At 58.5% G+C, this 17,261-nt stretch overlaps 4 protein-coding genes and 1 non-coding gene across 5 annotated transcripts; 3 read left to right on the top strand and 2 right to left on the bottom strand.

The window, feature by feature from the left end:
• Positions 1-701: 701 nt before the first annotated feature.
• Positions 702-4,278, bottom strand: HRG_04567 (AAA domain-containing protein; the record flags this gene model as incomplete). Its single annotated transcript, XM_044863038.1, has 5 exons — positions 702-1,074; positions 1,140-1,875; positions 1,928-2,000; positions 2,060-2,950; positions 3,007-4,278. The coding sequence occupies 5 exons, from the start codon at positions 4,276-4,278 to the stop codon at positions 702-704; spliced, it is 3,345 nt and encodes a 1,114-aa protein (XP_044721652.1).
• A 685-nt stretch (positions 4,279-4,963) lies between these two features.
• On the bottom strand, positions 4,964-5,045 carry HRG_12079. The gene has a single exon. It is a non-coding gene; the product is annotated as a tRNA-Gly (tRNA).
• A 2,509-nt stretch (positions 5,046-7,554) lies between these two features.
• Positions 7,555-11,372, top strand: HRG_04566 (kinase; the record flags this gene model as incomplete). Its single annotated transcript, XM_044863037.1, has 6 exons — positions 7,555-8,168; positions 8,221-8,943; positions 9,002-9,356; positions 9,432-10,722; positions 10,788-11,087; positions 11,152-11,372. 6 exons carry the CDS (start codon positions 7,555-7,557, stop codon positions 11,370-11,372), a joined length of 3,504 nt encoding a protein of 1,167 aa, XP_044721651.1.
• Positions 11,373-12,508: 1,136 nt separating this feature from the next.
• HRG_04565 (lyase domain-containing protein) lies at positions 12,509-14,035 on the top strand (the record flags this gene model as incomplete). Its single annotated transcript, XM_044863036.1, has 4 exons — positions 12,509-12,710; positions 12,769-13,583; positions 13,644-13,792; positions 13,846-14,035. 4 exons carry the CDS (start codon positions 12,509-12,511, stop codon positions 14,033-14,035), a joined length of 1,356 nt encoding a protein of 451 aa, XP_044721650.1.
• A 1,280-nt stretch (positions 14,036-15,315) lies between these two features.
• HRG_04564 (malate synthase domain-containing protein) lies at positions 15,316-17,261 on the top strand (the record flags this gene model as incomplete). Its single annotated transcript, XM_044863035.1, has 4 exons — positions 15,316-15,676; positions 15,730-16,708; positions 16,859-17,089; positions 17,204-17,261. The coding sequence occupies 4 exons, from the start codon at positions 15,316-15,318 to the stop codon at positions 17,259-17,261; spliced, it is 1,629 nt and encodes a 542-aa protein (XP_044721649.1).

Genomic DNA, 17,261 nt, shown 5'->3' with positions numbered 1-17,261 from the left:
CGATGGGGGAAATCCGGAACATCCCCCCCCCCCCCTTTTTTTTTGGCTCTTTTGCCCTTTATCCTTCTTATTCTTCTCTCTGCTGTCCTTTTAACTTCTTTGACGGGAGCGAAAAGAGATCAGTCGGACGATGTACATGTGCGAGAGTGCTTGCCTGCGTCTTTCCTTGCTTTGTCTCTGTGTGGCTATGTGTTCTACGTACGTGTGTTTGTTTCAGTAATGAGGAAAAGAAAGGCGCGTCTGCCGGCCCGGTCGAACATGACGAGATGAATGGCGGTTTTGTTTTTCACTTGGCTTGCTCGGGTCAATGAAATTGATTCGATGGACCTCTTCTGGGTCCGGGGGTTCATCACTTTTCTGGCGCTACGCTGTGAGCTCCGGGTTTTTGCAGTTTTACGCGCGCGCGAGATTTGATTTTGTCATCTAGGAACTCCCATGTTTAGTTAGGGGCAAGAGGGGATGCGACACGCAACAAAGATACGGGACAAGATCCTCGGGCCAATGATGATGCCCTAATGCAACACAACTAGTTTCCCAGCGCCGTGCTCTTGTGACGCCGCGTTGCTCTCCTTTTACGCCCATGGTCTTTTTCTGTCATTGCCTTCATTTCCCAAGCGGAAACGGAACACGGCCTCGACGAGACACCGGCCTGTCCTTTGTCGCCCAAACACACACAAGCCAAGCAAAGCATACCTACCGCATCACGTCGCGGCCATCAACCTCCTCCTCTGCAGGGCGAGGCACCTGCCAAAGTCGAGCTTCCGCCCATCGCGGGGCATGTGCTCGCCGCTGGCGATGCAGAGGATGCGCATCTTGGGGTCGTAGCGGAGGCCGGTGAGCAGCTTGGGCGTGATGAGGAAGTACTGGCTCGTGTGCTCGCGGCAGGCAATCTCCACCATGCGCTCGTGCACCATGCGCTCGTTGCGCGGGTCCATGCCCTGGTTGATCTCGTCGACGACGCGGAAGGGCGACTGCGCCATCGACTGCAGCGCCATGAGATAGAAGATGGTGGATACGGCACGTTCGCCGCCCGACTGCCGGTGCGCCGTGAGCTGCTGTAGCGCTTCGTTTTCTCTGCACAGGCACCCACCACGGTCAGTAGAGGGGAGGGGGGCAAGGGGGGACCGGGGAGTGCTCACCGAAACTTGACCATGATGTCCAGGGCCCACAGGTCAAAGTCGTCGTCCTTGTGGACGCGCACCTCGCCGGCACAGCTAATCTGCTCAAAGTTGTAGGCAAAGGCATCGTTGATCTTGGACACAAGCTCGTCCAGCCTCGGCTCCCACTTGCCCATAATCTCGGCAAGCTGGCGGTCGAGGCCCTCGAGCTTGTCGTTGAAGCCCTCCATCTTGCTCTTGAGGCGGCTGATTTCCTGCGCGCGGCGCTCGAACTCACGTATCACGTTAGGATTGGCGGCGTGGATGAGCTCGAGCTTGGCCTCCTCGGCCGTCATGTCCATGTCCAGCTCCTGTGGCGTCTTGCCGTCCGACAGCTGCGTCCACAGATCCCGCTTGGCCGCGTTAGGCGCGAGCAGGTCCCTGACTTCCTTCGAAAGTCGCCGGCCTTGCTCCTTTGCGCGGCTCGCCTCGTCGGCCGTCACCTGCACGTTCCGCCTCTCCCGCTCGAGGCGCTCCATCAGGCTGGCATTGCGGCCCTTGAGCCCTTCAATGTCGGAACGCGCCTCGATCTGCTGAATCTTGGCTTCCAGGAGCGCACGGTGGGCGTCCCGAATCTTGCCGATGAGTTCCTTGTGTTGGATGACAAGCTTCACACGCTCGAGAGCTGCGTTATCCCACTCGTAGTGGAGGTCCAGCATGCTCTTTCTCGAATCGCGCAGCGCTTGCTCGTGCGTCGCCTTGGCACGTTCCTCGGATTCTGTACATTGTCAGCCACGGGCCCGTGCCGAGGAAGCCAGCGCTCAGCTCACCAATCTTTTCTGGCAGAGACTGCCATTTCTGATACTCTCTCTGCAGTGCGCTCTTGTCGCTCTTCAAGGTGTTCTGAAGTGATGTGAGCACAATCTACATGCGTTACCGCTAAACGGGTGTAGGCGACTTACGATTCTCTCGTTGACATTCGACGCCTGGTCGTCAATGGCGGGGAGTTTCGCCTTGAGCTCTCTATACCCACCCGCCAGGAAGTCCTTCTCGCCTTTAAGCTCCATCAGTCGGCGATTGAGCTCCGTCTTCTCCTGAGAATCGATGGGCTGTGACGTCCAGAACCGTCCCGGTCGGATATTCCTGCTAATCGTCGTCATGGCTTGTGGCCCGTACTCTCTGCGACGGCGCACGGCGTACGAGTGCTGGCCGGCAGCCCACTGGCTGACTTTTCCGTTGTTGACGAGCCTTTCGTACTCGGCATCATTGTGGTCTCTGAGAGAGACGCCCGACTGGTGGAGCCGCTTTTCCGCGCAGAGCATGGCCAGGACCGGAGCGGGACCGTCTAGGTAGTCGACAGCGAAGCCATCCAGGCCAAGGGTGGAAACTTCGGCTCTCCCGACGGGTGATTGGAATGTCTCGAGCGAGTGTGAGCACGTTCGAATGACGACGGACAGGCTGAGTACTCGATAGAGCTGATCCGTCAACCTCCTGTAGTCGTTTTTCGTCTGGGCAGTGAAGCAGAGGAAGTCATCATTCTGCAGGAGAGCCTGCACTTGGTCCGAGTAGCGCTCATCCTTGATAGAGCAACTGATCATGGGCGGCCCAAAGACTTCCTGTTCGAACTCGCCTTGATGCTCCCGCACCCAGTCCCATCCGGCCGCGACATCGGGGAAGTGCTTCCTTATAAAGTTTAGCTGCTGGCCCTGCTGGGTGTCGAGGGCCTCGATGTCGGCCTCGACCCTTTGTATGTGCTGGATAACCGTTCGACCCTTGTCCTTCATCGAATTCATTTCCGTCGACATTTGACGGCGCTCTGCTTCCAGTTCTCGCAGGGTGTGCTCTTCGGCCCGCTGTGGTTACAGGCAGTTAGTACCGTGATCGGATGGGCAGGACGTGGCCAACTCACAATCTTTTGGTTCCAATCGGCCGCGTTAAAGTCGGCTGGTCGGTTCTTGAGGTCCGCCTGGAACATGGTGATCTTGGACCTTGATGCTGCCAGCTCCTTCTTCTTTGCTTCGAACCCTTTGCGCTCCGCATCCAGCCGATCGCCCATTTCCTTGACCTTGTCTGCCGCCGTGGCGACGTCGCGCGCTGCGGTCGACGTCGCTTGTTCAGCATCTTTCAGCACCTGCCCCCTTCTCGTTATGGCAGCCTCGATTTTCCCCGCGTATTCCATCTTCAGGTTGACAGCTTCTAGCGACGGCCCGCATTCCTCTTCGAGTCGCCGCAGGGTTGTCTCGGCCTCCTTCTTGCGGTCCCGAGCCTCGGAATGCTTGTTGCGAGCTTCTTGATACTTGGCCAGGACCAGGGCCGAGCGGAGATTCTGCACTCGCTCCTGGATTTCCTCGCGTTCCCGGATTCTATCCACGTCTGCTTGTAGTCCTTGCTGGCGGCTCTCGAGGTTTCTCAGGGTTTCAACATCGGTGTGGACCGTCTGGGCCAAATCCTTTTTGTCCTTGTGCAGATCTTGTAGCTGCTTCTGCCACTCCAGCATGGCCTCGGGGGCCGCAGCACGGAGAGTCTCGTGGAGGAGGTCGATGGGCGTGCAGGCAGCGAACTCGACGACTCTGTCCTGGGGCAGAAACTGGCACAAATTGTCGACCTGGATCTTGAGCGAGTGCATCAGGCTTTGGATGGCCTTTTGCGTCGCTTCCTTGCCGTTCAACCACCATTTCTGGCTATTCTGCTCGCGACGAATCTGAACTCGAACGACGTGGTTGGAGCGGTCCTTGGGCCTCTTCTGCAGCTCAATCTCGATGGTCGCCGTGTCCTTGCCGTGTTTGACAAACTCCTTGACGGAGCCAGCACGTCCGAGGTGCTTTGGGCTGTAGCCGAGGCCGAGACAGATGGCGCAGACGAGGGAGCTCTTGCCGGTGCCATTGGGGCCGATGACCATGTTGAGATGGGGGCCGGGGAAGAACTCTGCCTTTTCGTACGTGACAAAGTTCTCGACCTTGACGCGCAGAATGGCGCCTGGATGGAACTCGTCCATGGAGACGTCCTTGGCGGCTCGGCTGACGTTGGCGGCGCTGCTCCGTGAGGGTTCATCGCTATCTGATTCGAGACGTAGGCGCCGCCGCTTTGGACTGTCGGAAGAGCCGTGCGAAGGAGGGCCGTCGCTGGCTTCGTCGTCGTCGGATTCGGCGCGCCTTCGCCGACGAGACGAGGAGCGGGCCATGGCGGCGGTGCAGGTCGAGGGGATTTGCGTCGCTGGCTGCGGTGGATGATGGAGGCAGAAGCGGCTGCAGTCACTCAGGGCGCGTTGTTCACGCGTTCTCCAGACCCCACCAGGGTTTTCTCGCTGCTAGTTTTGCGGAGTCCTAACTATAGCTGGGGTCCTCTGCCCCACGCCGGTGTCCAGAGGTGCCAAGCAAATTACATTGAGCATCTGAGAACAATCACACGAGTAGATCTCTTCGCCGGAGGCTCACGGCACAGATTCAAGAGCCCTGATTGTCTGCAGCGAGAACGTCGTCGCAAAGCCAACGCGCAAGTACCCGCTACTCTCTAGTTATGCTTACACGCAGTGGTCTTGGCGGTACATGTACCAGCTAGCGAGCGCTTCGCCGTGGCAGTGACAGCCGAGAATGCGGATTTGACTCAAGACTCGACAATCCGAAAAAGGCGTCATAAATGTTGAGGATTTGTAAGGCACAAATCAGTGGCCCAAAGTACGCCGCCAGCAAACTGTAATCCAGGGTGTCGGTGTGATCGACGCTCATCAACAGGACCCTGATGACGATTTTCGACTTGCCATGCCCAGCACTCCATGACACAAAGGGTTTCACATAACGAGCAACGGCGAGCTTTCCCACCAATGGAGGCAGACAGAGCCTGGTCCAGGAGGCAAAAAACTAATGCGATGCGTGATCTGGGAATCGAACCCAGGGCTCCCCGACGTTACACGAATGGCAACGGAGAATTTTACCACTAAACCAATCACGCTTCGATGAGTAATACTTCTCATATTCCCTACTATACATTTCACACAAAATATCGTTTGTGACGACGTGATTCTGTCAGTGTTATCAAGAGTTAAGAAAAAGCTCATTGTGCTGAGGATATGGGTAGGTAGGACCTAAAGGAGAATCAATATGGGCTACAATATTTTAGCTCTTCACGGGCTGGCTCTGCCTCTCATTCCAGCTACTGCTGAAACTACAGGTGTGTGTTGGGGGACAAAAGACGGGCACGAATTTCATTCACCATAAGCTTGTCGCTGAGAGAGTACGCGAAAGAACCGACACACGGAGCTAGAAAAGACCCGTGATCGTGTCAATCGGGCCATTTTCAAGGCAAGTCGCCGGCGAGATGCCGTATTTACTCTGTCGGGCTCTGTTCGGAGTGTTCAAGCAAGCTGCTCCGGTATCCCTCGCTTGGCTTGGACCTCAATTCAACGCGGTTAAAGTGCTACCTCAGCGGGGGAGATCAGCTATAAGCACTAGTCTTGGCAATTGTTTAAGAATCACGTCCCCGAGGCGCCGTCCCCCCAAGGGATAAACAGGACTTGGGTGCAGCGGTGCAGGCATGTAGAGTACCTGCCGAGATGGGTTCTTCGTGCTCCGGCGCCTTTCGTCGATGATGATGATGTTTATTTCGCCATTGACGATAGTCAGAGGCACTGCGTCAGACTCGCTAAGCCTAATCTAGAGTTGTCCAATACTCGGTTCCGAGCCCAAGGAATTCGTCCCGATCTAATGCCTAAATTTCTCTTACATCCTTCAATCCGTCTCTTGCTCATTTGACCTGTCCCTTTCCAATTCTGGAGCCTGTCTGATGAGGTACAGACCACTCTCCTCCGCCGCATTTGACGAAGAGTCCACCTGCCTTTAGCCGTCCGGTGTAGCTAACCTACCAGCTGTGGGGCAACCACAGGTATAGGTAGAGGTTTGTGCTGAAAAGAAAGGTTAAGACAGAGGATGTATGTTAGTAAGGTGTCGGTCGTAACTTGGCGAGTTCCCGGCGATACACCGGGCACCCAGGATCTGTAGCTTTGTGTGCTCCTTTTCCACCGCACGCTGCACACTTAAAAACGTCGGAGGTGCAGGTCGACGCAGAATGGCCCGGTTGGCCGCACTGTCCACAGATCGGAGTTGGCGCCTTGCAGCGATCGGCGTGCAGCAGGGGAGCACAGGCATCTGCTCTGCATGTGCGGGCTCCGTCATCGAGCGCTTAGTCATTGCCACCTCCCTGTCGCCAAGAGAAGCGACGACATCCCTTGAATTCCAGCCGGCGTCGAGCGTGCCAGACTGTCCTTTTTCCTCGTCGCAGAGTCACTGTGCCGGCTCGGGTAGCTGCGGGCGTGGCCGAGGCCGTCGTCTGGAACTGGCAAGCTCGAAAGACTATGTTCGCCGACAAAGACATGCTGCAAAGCCCGTCCTCGCCGTTTCGCGACGATGAACCGGTTTGCTGCGGCGCCAGTTCGACTCGACTTGACCCAACGGTTCCTGGGCCCAGCAAGCGAGACTGTGGTATCATCCAGAATGGATAATCCCCTCTTGTTTCCCAGGCAACTCGCCGACCGGTCCGTGAGGCCCAGAACTGGGAGTGCATCCTCATTCATGCCTTGCCCCGGCATCTCGACTCCGAAAAGACACCAGAGCCGTGCCCCGAGGATGCGGGCGAGGCGCGCGTTCAACATTAGATAAAATATACACACACACACACACGACGACATTCGGGAATAGTGCCGTGTCTGTTTCATTCCCTTTTATTTTGGTGGCGGGGATGCGGCTAGTCTTTGCTGGAGCGAGGGCACTGGAATGCAGCGCCATGGCACGTATTCAGCGCTACAACTCAATAATCACCTGGCGCACCATTTTTCAACGCGCTCCTCGCAGGCCGTCATCTCTTTGCCCGTAGCGCGCGTTCTGCTGTCGGCAGGTCTCGTTCCGTCGGATGCTCCGCACGGTAGATGCCCAAAATTGCTGGTTCTGTATCAGAGCCAGGGCCAAGACCCAGTACAGCAGCGGCAGCAGCAGCAGCAACCAGCTCCCCCCCCTCCCTTATCTACGCCAACACCACCGCCACAGGTAAACATTGCATTCCAAGCTCTCGCACCACGCCCTCACTCACTACCTTGCCTTCCTCGTGGACAGAGCTGCATTTCCCACGCCTGAAACCCTTTTTCTCTTCCTTTCTCTTCTCGCACGCTTCGCCCCCCTCCCCCCTCCATCTCTTGGCTCGATCTTGCACGCGGCGCATCCCTTCATCGTTGCTCTCATCTTCTGCCTGCATCTTTCTCTTCGAGCCTCCACCGCCCTGCGTCCCACTCGAAATCTCCTCAACCTCCTTGTCAGCATTGCACTTCTCTCGGAGAATCGCGCGTTTCCGTCTCTATTGCATCCGCTCACGATATTCAGCAGCTCCCCGACCTGGCTGCAGTCCATCTTCTCTCCAGCGCATCGCTTCCGAGTAGTATGTGCTGATCTAGCCCCCATCGCGTCAAAACACCATGGCGGATGCTGTGGGCGCCAAAGTTCGCGCCCCCCTGGCCGAGACCACGAACCGCATCAACTCGCCCTTTCCCGCCAGCGAGCAGCAGGCCAGCAAGCCTCGCTACGACCAGACGGAAGCCTCGCAGGCACAGGCGCCTCGTCATGTCACCACCAGTTCCAAGGCTGCGGCCATCAACGTCCAGCACGTTGCCAACAACGCGTCCGTGTCGGCTGTCCTGACACCACCTCAGCCTGTCGACGACAAACGACTTTCCCAAGCCTCTTATGCCTCGACTTCCAGCAGCCGCAGCAAGAAGAACTACAAGACGCACATTGGGCCGTGGCAGCTTGGACGTACCCTGGGCAAGGGCTCCTCAGCTCGCGTTCGACTCTGCCGTCATAGCGTGACCAACCAGCTCGCGGCTGTGAAGATTGTCAATCGCCGCATGGCCTACCTGGTCCAAGACAGCAGTCTGGCAGCCCTCAGCAAGTGGGACAGCAATCTTCCCGACGAGATCAATGGCGAAATGCGTGTTCCCATGGCCATCGAACGCGAGGTGGCTATCCTTAAGCTTATCGAACACCCCAATATCATGAAGCTGTACGACATTTGGGAGAACCGCTCCGAAATGTACGTCTGCCCGTTCGCTACCTGAGTTGACGGGGCACTAACAACGACGCAGATACTTGATTCTCGAGTACATTGATCAGGGCGATCTCTTCACCTTCATCAACTCCAAGGGGCGCTTGTCGGAGGAGGTGTCCATCTACTTTTTCCGTCAAATGATCAGCGCCATCACCTACTGCCACTCCTTCAACGTGTGCCATCGCGACCTGAAGCCCGAGAATATCCTCATCACGGCCGATCTGCAGATCAAGATTGCCGACTTTGGCATGGCTGCCCTCCACCAGACCGCCAACCACCAGCTCGCCACGGCGTGCGGAAGCCCTCACTATGCCGCCCCAGAGTTGCTCAAGAACCGGCAGTACCGCGGCGACCGTGCAGACATCTGGAGTCTCGGAGTTATTCTGTACGCGATGCTTTCCGCCACGCTTCCTTTCGACGACCCAGACCTGCGTGTCATGATGGCCAAGACCAAAAAAGGGCATTACGAGATGCCAAAGTGCCTCAGCCCCGAGGCCGAGGACCTCATCAAACGTATGCTCCAAATCAACCCCGATCGTCGCATCTCTCTCAAGGAGATCTGGCGCCACCCAGTAGTGCAGAAATACAGCTATCTTGACGACTTTGGCGACAACAGTGGACAGTTGCCGGACACACGCAAAGGGTTTCAGTACACGCCGGTGCCTTCTCAGGAGATTGACCCCCAGCTGCTCCGGCAGCTGCGCTCCATGTGGCACATGTTCACCGAGCAAGACCTGGCATTCAAGTTGGCGTGTGAAGAGTGAGTCGTCCGCATCCCAGACCGATCGTCGCAAAAGCTGACTCGAGATTGATCCCAGGCCTAATGACCAGAAGGCCTTCTACTGGTTGCTTTACAACTATCGGGATAAGCAACTGGAGGACTTCAAGCCAGAACTCGCTCGCTCCATGAGTGACTACCACCACCTGAAGCCTGCAATCTGGAAGAAGCGAGTGTCCACATGCCAGTTTGCGCAGCCTCGAGCCAATGGAAATGGCCGATCTGTCTCTCGCTTCACAGTCATATCTAACGCTGCCGACACCGAAACGGACACGGACAAGAGCTATGACCCCTACAGAGGCAGCCGCATGCTTCAGCATTGCGATCCTGAGGCCAGCCACGCCAAGATTGTCATTCACCGTGACGCCCAGGGCACCCCGAACGCCTCGCAAGCGGCGAGACGTCGCAGCAGCTCCAACCCTCGAGGTGGCCGGGCGAACTCGGTCAGGACGTCCATGACTGCCAGACAGTCGTCGAGAGGCTCCTTGGCATCTCTACGCAGCAGCAGACAGGGCATGCCTCACGTTGCAGCACCGAGCCTGCGGCACAAGCGGGGTGTCGACTTCACCCATATACGAAAGCGGTCCTCATCTGCAGGACCGGCTCTGAAGACAGCTTCTTCTACTGGTACCGGTCTCGACACAGAGAATGGCTCGGTGCATCGACTCGAGTCTGGCCGCCCAACCACGCCAGAGATGCCAAAGCTGGTGAATGGAGCGTATCCCAGAGCTAAGGGGGGGCCCGTCACTCGCATTGTCACAAAAGGCGGTGTCTCCATGATATTCAACGAAGAGCTGCGCCATTTCAGCAACAACTGTGCCAAGGATTGCGACAAGGCGTTTAGGAGCTCCCTGATCGAGGACGATTCCGTGGGTGGATCTTGGACTGACGGAGAGAGGAAGCGCCGCGAATCGACGCCGTTTTCCTTGGCGCTCGACAGCCCTACCGTCACGACCCCTGCGACGGAAACGTCTGGCACCTCGTGGCATACCCGGCCGTTGCCAAAGCTGCCTGCCGAAGACGTCTCCAAGAGGTGCTTGGCCACGGCATCGTATGAATCCGACTATGGACTGAACTCGTCCGACGAGCGTGACGACGACGCCGAGTTGCTCGACGAGGAGGCCACCAGGCTGGCGCTCCCTGTCTTGCTCCCGAGACAGGGTGATCGCCGTGTTGCCTCTGCGCCGGCCTACAGCCAGGCGACTAGAAAGCTGTCGACATTGCCGTCAATCAACGAAAACGCAGGCATCCAGCCTACCGCCAACAATGACGGGGCACGGATCGTCTCGGCACCTCCTCACAGCTCGGCGACGGGTGGACGCGAGAAGGACCGGAGCATGGAATACCTCAGCAAGGTCGAGAACTCGATCCGGGTAGTCCACTCTCCTGGAGCGCAGAGCCCGGTCAAGGCACCCAAGCCGCTCAACATTCGCAAGAAGGCCGTGACGGAGGATTTCGGACGCAAGCTGCAGCGTCAACTCGCATACCATGCAGATGAGCACGATGATGACGCGGCCGAGCCCTCGCCGCAGGAAGCGAATGGCCCCGTCAAGAAGAAGAAGTCATCCTGGTTCAAGCGCTCGTCAAGGGCCGAGTCGGAGTCGAACGAGAGTGAGCCGCCGAGCGCAACTTTGGCAACGACGCCAAAGCCAGCCCAGCTGGCGGATGCGGACCCGACAGGCGAGGCGGCGAAGAAGAAGGCCTTTACTTTCCCATTCTGGAAGAGCAACAAGCACCGAGACTCCAAGATGACTATTCCAGGTAAGCTCGGGATCAGGCGGCGGGAGCTGTCCATCTGCCGAAGCACGAGCTGACAAAGGCACCAGGACAAGACAACAGCGGCGAAGGCCGGCAGGCGACCAAGCCGTCGCGAGAGCTCAAAGGCCGGTCTGGCCTACCCGACTCGGGCTCGGGCAGCACTCGGAACATTGCGGTTAAGCAGAATTGGCTGACGCGACTGTTCCGGGTCAAGCCGGCGACGAGCTACATTTGCATGACGCTGTCGCGCAAGCGAGCGCGACAAGAGGTTGCGATACTGTTGCGAGAATGGCGGCGTTACGGCATCCGTGGCATTCAGGTCGACAAGCAGCGTAACATTGTCTTTGCAAGGCTCGGTGCTAAGAACTGTAAGTGGTCCCATTTCCCGGTAGTTGGAATGCGATGCGTGCAAAGGCTGACGGCGGATGGCAGATTTGAACCTCAAAGAAGTGGATTTTGCTGCCGAAGTGATGACAGTAATCGAGCATGGGAAGAAGCAGCCGTTGAGCATTGTGCGATTCACGCAGGAACGCGGCGCGGCCAGTAGCTTCCACCGAGTTGTGGAAACGATGCGGATGATGCTCGACAGCCGCCACCTGGTGGTTACGGATAAAAACAAGCGGAAGATGATGATTAAAACACTGAATGCATAATGGCCACACCGACGGCAGCGGCGGCGGACGAGACGAGGCACCACCTTGCTTTCAGCCACGGGCATGGAGACGAGCTCTCTGGGTTGGCACTGTTTCTTGGTGACGGGACAGGAGCCCTGGAAAGGGGCAGGCGGTGCTGAGGCTTGGGTACTATACCGTTGCTTGGATGCCGAGACGGGTGTTTTACATACAAGACATTGGACCAAGGTATGGCGTACGGGGATTGGTTGGCTGCGTGGTTTGTTCTCGACTGGTTTTTTCTCTGCTCACGACAGCTCCGAGGCCGTTGTTTGCGACAGGGCTTTTCTTTGTGTCTTGACGACACAGAGTTGAGGATGTGGGATTATTCTGTTAGGTATGTAATTGAGGACGTCGACATGATTATGACGCGGTTGGGGACTCGGGCGAGACGGGACTAGTCGCCCATGCCGGCCCGGTAGGAAGAAGACAAAAGTTAATGAGACTGGAGATGCAAGAATTAGACGACGGTTTTTTTTTGCTGAGACGAGAAGTACAGTACGTAATACTACATCTACCGTTTGCGGCACACTGTCCCTCGAGGTACCTACCTAGCTTACAGACTACAGAAACATATCTAGGTGATCGGACCAAGAAATTGATCAAGGTCTATGTCTCCCTCTGTCTCCCTGTCTCGTCGCCCTAAAAGATGGGCTTTTGTACCCCTCTTTGCCCCTGATGGACCCTTCTCTCTAATTATAGTGGTCTCACTTCTTACTTACCTAGGTACCTAGGCAGGTAGGTGCCCACTGCGAAGGACGGGAGGTATCCGTATCCGTATAATTACAGCTTAACGTTAGTACCTTCGGAGGACGGAATTGGTGGTTCCGGCTCGCTCCGAAAGCCAGGGGAAGGGCCGGAGAAAAAAAAGTTCAAGCGCAGGCCGGGCATTCAATTGATTGCGAGCTTCTGCAGACAAGGATACCGCAGAGGGAGACAGGATGCTGCGGACGGTATCGGTCGCGAGGTCATGCGTGCCGAGAGCAGCAGCTGCTTCAGCACTCGCGCGAGCATGTCGTGCAGCAGCCACCACCTCCACGTGGACCCCGCAGCTCCATCCAGCCCAACCGCACGACTTGCTGTCTCGCAGCAAAGGCTTCCACAACACGGCCAACAAGATGGCGTCGGCGACGCGAACCGAGAGCGATGCCTTTGGCGAGATCCAGGTGCCCGCCGACAGGTACTGGGGCGCCCAGACGGAGCGCTCGCTCGAGAACTTTCGCATCAACCAGCCCCAGGACCGCATGCCCCCGCCCGTCATCAAGGCCTTTGGCATCCTCAAGGGCGCGGCGGCCACGGTCAACATGCGTTTCGGCCTCGGTACTTGCAGCTTCTCTCTGGCCCAAGAGCTTGGATCCCGGCTGACTACCGACGCTAGATGCAAAGATTGGCCAGGCCATCCAGCAGGCGGCCAAGGAGGTTGCCGACGGCAAGCTGCTCGACCACTTCCCCCTCGTCGTCTGGCAGACGGGCTCCGGCACCCAGTCCAACATGAACGCCAACGAGGTCATCTCCAACCGCGCCATTGAGATCCTCGGCGGCCACATGGGCACCAAGAAGCCCGTCCACCCCAACGACCACGTCAACCGCAGCGCCTCGTCCAACGACACCTTCCCCACCGTCATGCACATTGCCGCCGTCCTCGAGCTCGAGCAGGACCTGCTGCCCGCCCTGCAGACCCTTCGCGCCGCCCTCGCGGCAAAGGTGGCCGACTTTGAGGCAAAGAAGATCATCAAAATTGGCCGCACCCACCTGCAGGACGCCACGCCCCTGACCCTGGCGCAGGAGTTTTCCGGCTACGTGGCCCAGCTTGACTTTGGCATGGCGCGCGTCAAGAGCGCCCTGCCGGACCTGCGCCTGCTGGCCCAGGGCGGCACGGCCGTGGGTACGGGCATCAACACCTTCGAGGGCTTTGCCGAGGCCATTGCCGCCGAGGTCAGCAACATGACTGGCACCGAGTTCAAGACGGCGCCCAACAAGTTCGAGGCCCTCGCCGCTCACGACGCCATCGTGCAGGCCCACGGCAGCCTCAACACGCTGGCGACGTCGTTGACCAAGATTGCCCAGGACGTGCGCTACCTGGGCAGCGGGCCGCGGTGCGGACTCGGGGAGCTGGTGCTGCCCGAGAACGAGCCGGGCAGCAGCATCATGCCGGGGAAGGTCAACCCGACGCAGTGCGAGGCGCTCACCATGGTATGCGCGCAGGTCATGGGCAACCACGTGGCGACGACGATTGGCGGCATGAACGGGCAGTTTGAGCTGAACGTGTACAAGCCGCTGATGATTCGAAACCTGCTGCACAGCTCGCGCCTGCTGGCCGACGGGATGCGCTCGTTTGAGAAGAACCTGGTGGCGGGCCTGCAGGCCAATGAGGAAAAGATTGCCAGCATCATGAAGGAATCGTGAGTTGAAACCACCACACATCTTGTAGGTTGCTAACGCCATGTCCATCTAGGCTGATGCTGGTGACGTGCCTGAACCCCAAGATTGGCTACGACATGGCCAGCAAGGTGGCCAAGAACGCCCACAAGAAGGGCCTGACGCTCAAAGAGAGCGCGCTGGAGCTCAAGGCGCTGACGGGCGACGAGTTTGACAGGCTGGTGAAGCCCGAGCTGATGGTTGGGCCTAAGCCGTACAAGCAGTAGGCCGTGGCCGTCGAGCCTTTGGTGGGCTGACTTGAAAAATATGAAAATAAAACCTTGGAGCAGACGGCGAACCCTGTGGATGGCCTGGAGTATACTTGGTGCTACGTAGACGCCGTCTCTGTCCATGGCAAACCACTAACCCGTGTGTGCGATGACCTTACGGCATCATATGGAGCACTGTGTCATGGCGTCTGAGGATGTGCATATTCTGGTTTCTCTGCGTGCCCCATTCCATGCCAATCGTTCCCGGCGAGCATTTACTATTAACATGTACTGTACAGTATGCATGGCTAAAGCCGGAGGTGCCGGAAAGACCCGGGCCGGTGACCGGAGGAGGCGGGGTGGAGACGTGGGAGCCTCGGCTCCTCGGCCGGGCGTGGGGAGAGCTCGCAGCCCAGGCCACGCTGTTGGGTGTGTCATTTACGTACATGTAGGCGACGGACGGAAAAAAACCACCAGAGGAGCGTCCAAGTGCCGTGATCAGCGTGTCGGCTGGTTTCGAGGCATTGGCACAAGGGAGGAGAGAGCTGTAGCGAAGCCGGGAGGTACAGTAGAGAGCAGAGTGAGGGAGCTGTGATGCTTCTTTATTTTTAGTGCCAGCGTGTTTCCCGTTACCCCGCGCCCTCCGCAATGCCGGGCGGCTCCGCAGCAGCACATGCATTGGCCTTGTTGCGGAAGGCGGCGCGAAGAGAGCACTGCACTGCACTGCACTGCACTGCACTGCACTGTATGTGTGCGCATCCGAGCAAGGCCGACGGGTGCCGAGCATGCTGACTGTAGCTATGTACTGTAGGCATGTACTGTAGGCACGTACGGAGTATGCATGCAACGTCTTTTTTGCTCCCTCTCCCTCTCTCTCCTCCCTCTTCTCCTCCTCCTCCTCCTCCTCCTTCTCCTCCTCCTCCCTCTTCACATTACATACATTCACACGCCTCCTAACTGTGTCGAAAGCAGACAAACGTTTCCCGGGGGCACCGGCAATAAGGTAAAGCTTTCGAGGTCCGCCTAGTACGTCATGGCCGCGAGGTACCTGCATCATGGATCATGGCTAACTGCCGACAGGTACCTCTGCTCGGACTTTGATACTGTACGGTACCTGGATTCCACTGCCCACTGGCCAAGGCCCAGCCGTTGACACGTGAAAGAGAGAGATCCGACGCCCTCGCTGCCTCAACGTCATCCCTTGCTCTCCAAGCTTGCTCTCCAAGGCCTCATTTTCGACATTGTCTCCTCGGCTCTCCAAAACCACTCACGCACCCCAGCAACAGACACCGCCCACCATGGCCTCCACCGACACCATCCTGCAGGGCGTCGCCGTGCTCGGCAAGGTCGACGACGCCCACCGCAAGATCCTCACCCCCCAGGCCCTGGCCTTCCTCGCCCTGCTGCACCGGTCCTTCAACGCCACCCGCAAGAGCCTGCTGGACCGCCGCCGCCTGCGCCAGGCCGAGCTTGACCGCGGCGTCCTGCCCGACTTCCTGCCCGAGACGCGCCACGTCCGCGAGAATGCCACCTGGAAGGGCGCCGCGCCGGCCCCGGGGCTCGTCGACCGCCGCGTCGAAATCACGGGGCCCACGGACCGCAAGATGGTGGTGAATGCGCTCAATTCCAATGTCTACACGTACATGGCCGACTTTGAGGGTCCGTCCACTCTCCTCGCATGCATCCGCACAAGAAGCTGACCGTCCCTCCAGACTCGAGCGCCCCGACCTGGGACAACATGATCAGCGGCCAGGTCAACCTCTACGACGCCGTCCGTCGCCAGGTCGACTTCAAGCAGGGCGCCAAGGAGTACAAGCTGCGCACCGACCGCACGCTCCCCACCCTCATCGTCCGCCCCCGCGGCTGGCACCTCGAGGAGAAGCACGTCACCGTCGACGGCGAGCCCATCTCGGGCAGCCTCTTCGACTTTGGCCTCTACTTCTTCCACAACGCCCTCGAGACGCAGCGCCGCGGCTTCGGCCCCTATTTTTACCTGCCCAAGATGGAGAGCCACCTCGAGGCCCGGCTGTGGAACGACGCCTTCAACCTCGCCCAGGACTTTGTCGGCATGCCGCGCGGCACCATCCGCGGCACCGTCCTCATCGAGACCATCCTCGCCGCCTTTGAAATGGACGAAATCATCTACGAGCTGCGCGACCACAGCTCCGGCCTCAACTGCGGCCGCTGGGACTACATCTTTAGCACAATCAAGAAGTTCCGCCACAACCCCAACTTTGTCCTGCCCGACCGCTCCTGCGTCACCATGACGGTGCCCTTCATGGACGCCTACGTCAAGCTGCTCATCCAGACGTGCCACAAGCGCGGCGTCCACGCCATGGGCGGCATGGCGGCCCAGATCCCCATCAAGGACGACAAGCAGGCCAACGACCGCGCCATGGAAAACGTGCGCGCCGACAAGCTGCGCGAGGTGCGCGCCGGCCACGACGGCACCTGGGTCGCCCACCCGGCCCTCGCCGCCATTGCCACCGACATCTTCAACGCCCACATGCCCACTCCCAACCAGCTCTTTGTGCGCCGCGACGACGTCAAGATTGGCCAGAACGACCTGCTCAACATGAATGTGCCGGGCAGCGTCACCGAGGATGGCATCAAGAAGAACCTCAACATTGGCCTGGGCTACATGGAGGCCTGGATCCGCGGCGTCGGCTGCGTGCCCATCAACTACCTCATGTAAGTCTCGAAGCCTGGTAGAGGAGGGACGAACTCCGCAGCAGCTGGCCGTTGGCAAGTGGGAATGCTGCCTCGTCGATTGGGCATGGCAGCCTGCGAGAAAGGACCCGTCTCCTTTCCCGGTGCGCACACACTAACACATGCACACAGGGAGGACGCCGCCACCGCCGAGGTCTCGCGCAGCCAGCTCTGGCAGTGGGTCAAGCACGGCGTGTCCACGGCCGACGGCAAGAAGCTCGACAAGGCCTACGCCCTCAAGCTGCTCAAGGAGTGCGCCGACGGCCTGTCGGCCCAGGCGCCCAAGGGCAACAAGTTCCACCTGGCCGCGCAGTACTTTGCTGGCCAGATTACGGGCGAGGATTACGCCGACTTTTTGACAACGTGAGTTTTCTTCTTTTCGTCGTCAGGTGTGAGGAGGAGGCGGGAGGCATTCAAAGGGGACCTTGCAGCGTCAGACGCACTACGAGATGGCACGGAAAATTAACAGCACGGCAGATTGCTCTACAACGAAATCACGCAAGTTGGGTCTCCCAGCCCGGCGTCGAAGCTGTAA

The sequence above is a fragment of the Hirsutella rhossiliensis genome (assembly GCF_020360975.1).
Source record: "Hirsutella rhossiliensis strain HR02 chromosome Unknown scaffold00004, whole genome shotgun sequence".
NCBI lineage: Eukaryota > Fungi > Ascomycota > Sordariomycetes > Hypocreales > Ophiocordycipitaceae > Hirsutella > Hirsutella rhossiliensis.
This window is presented reverse-complemented; position numbering and strand designations above follow the sequence as displayed.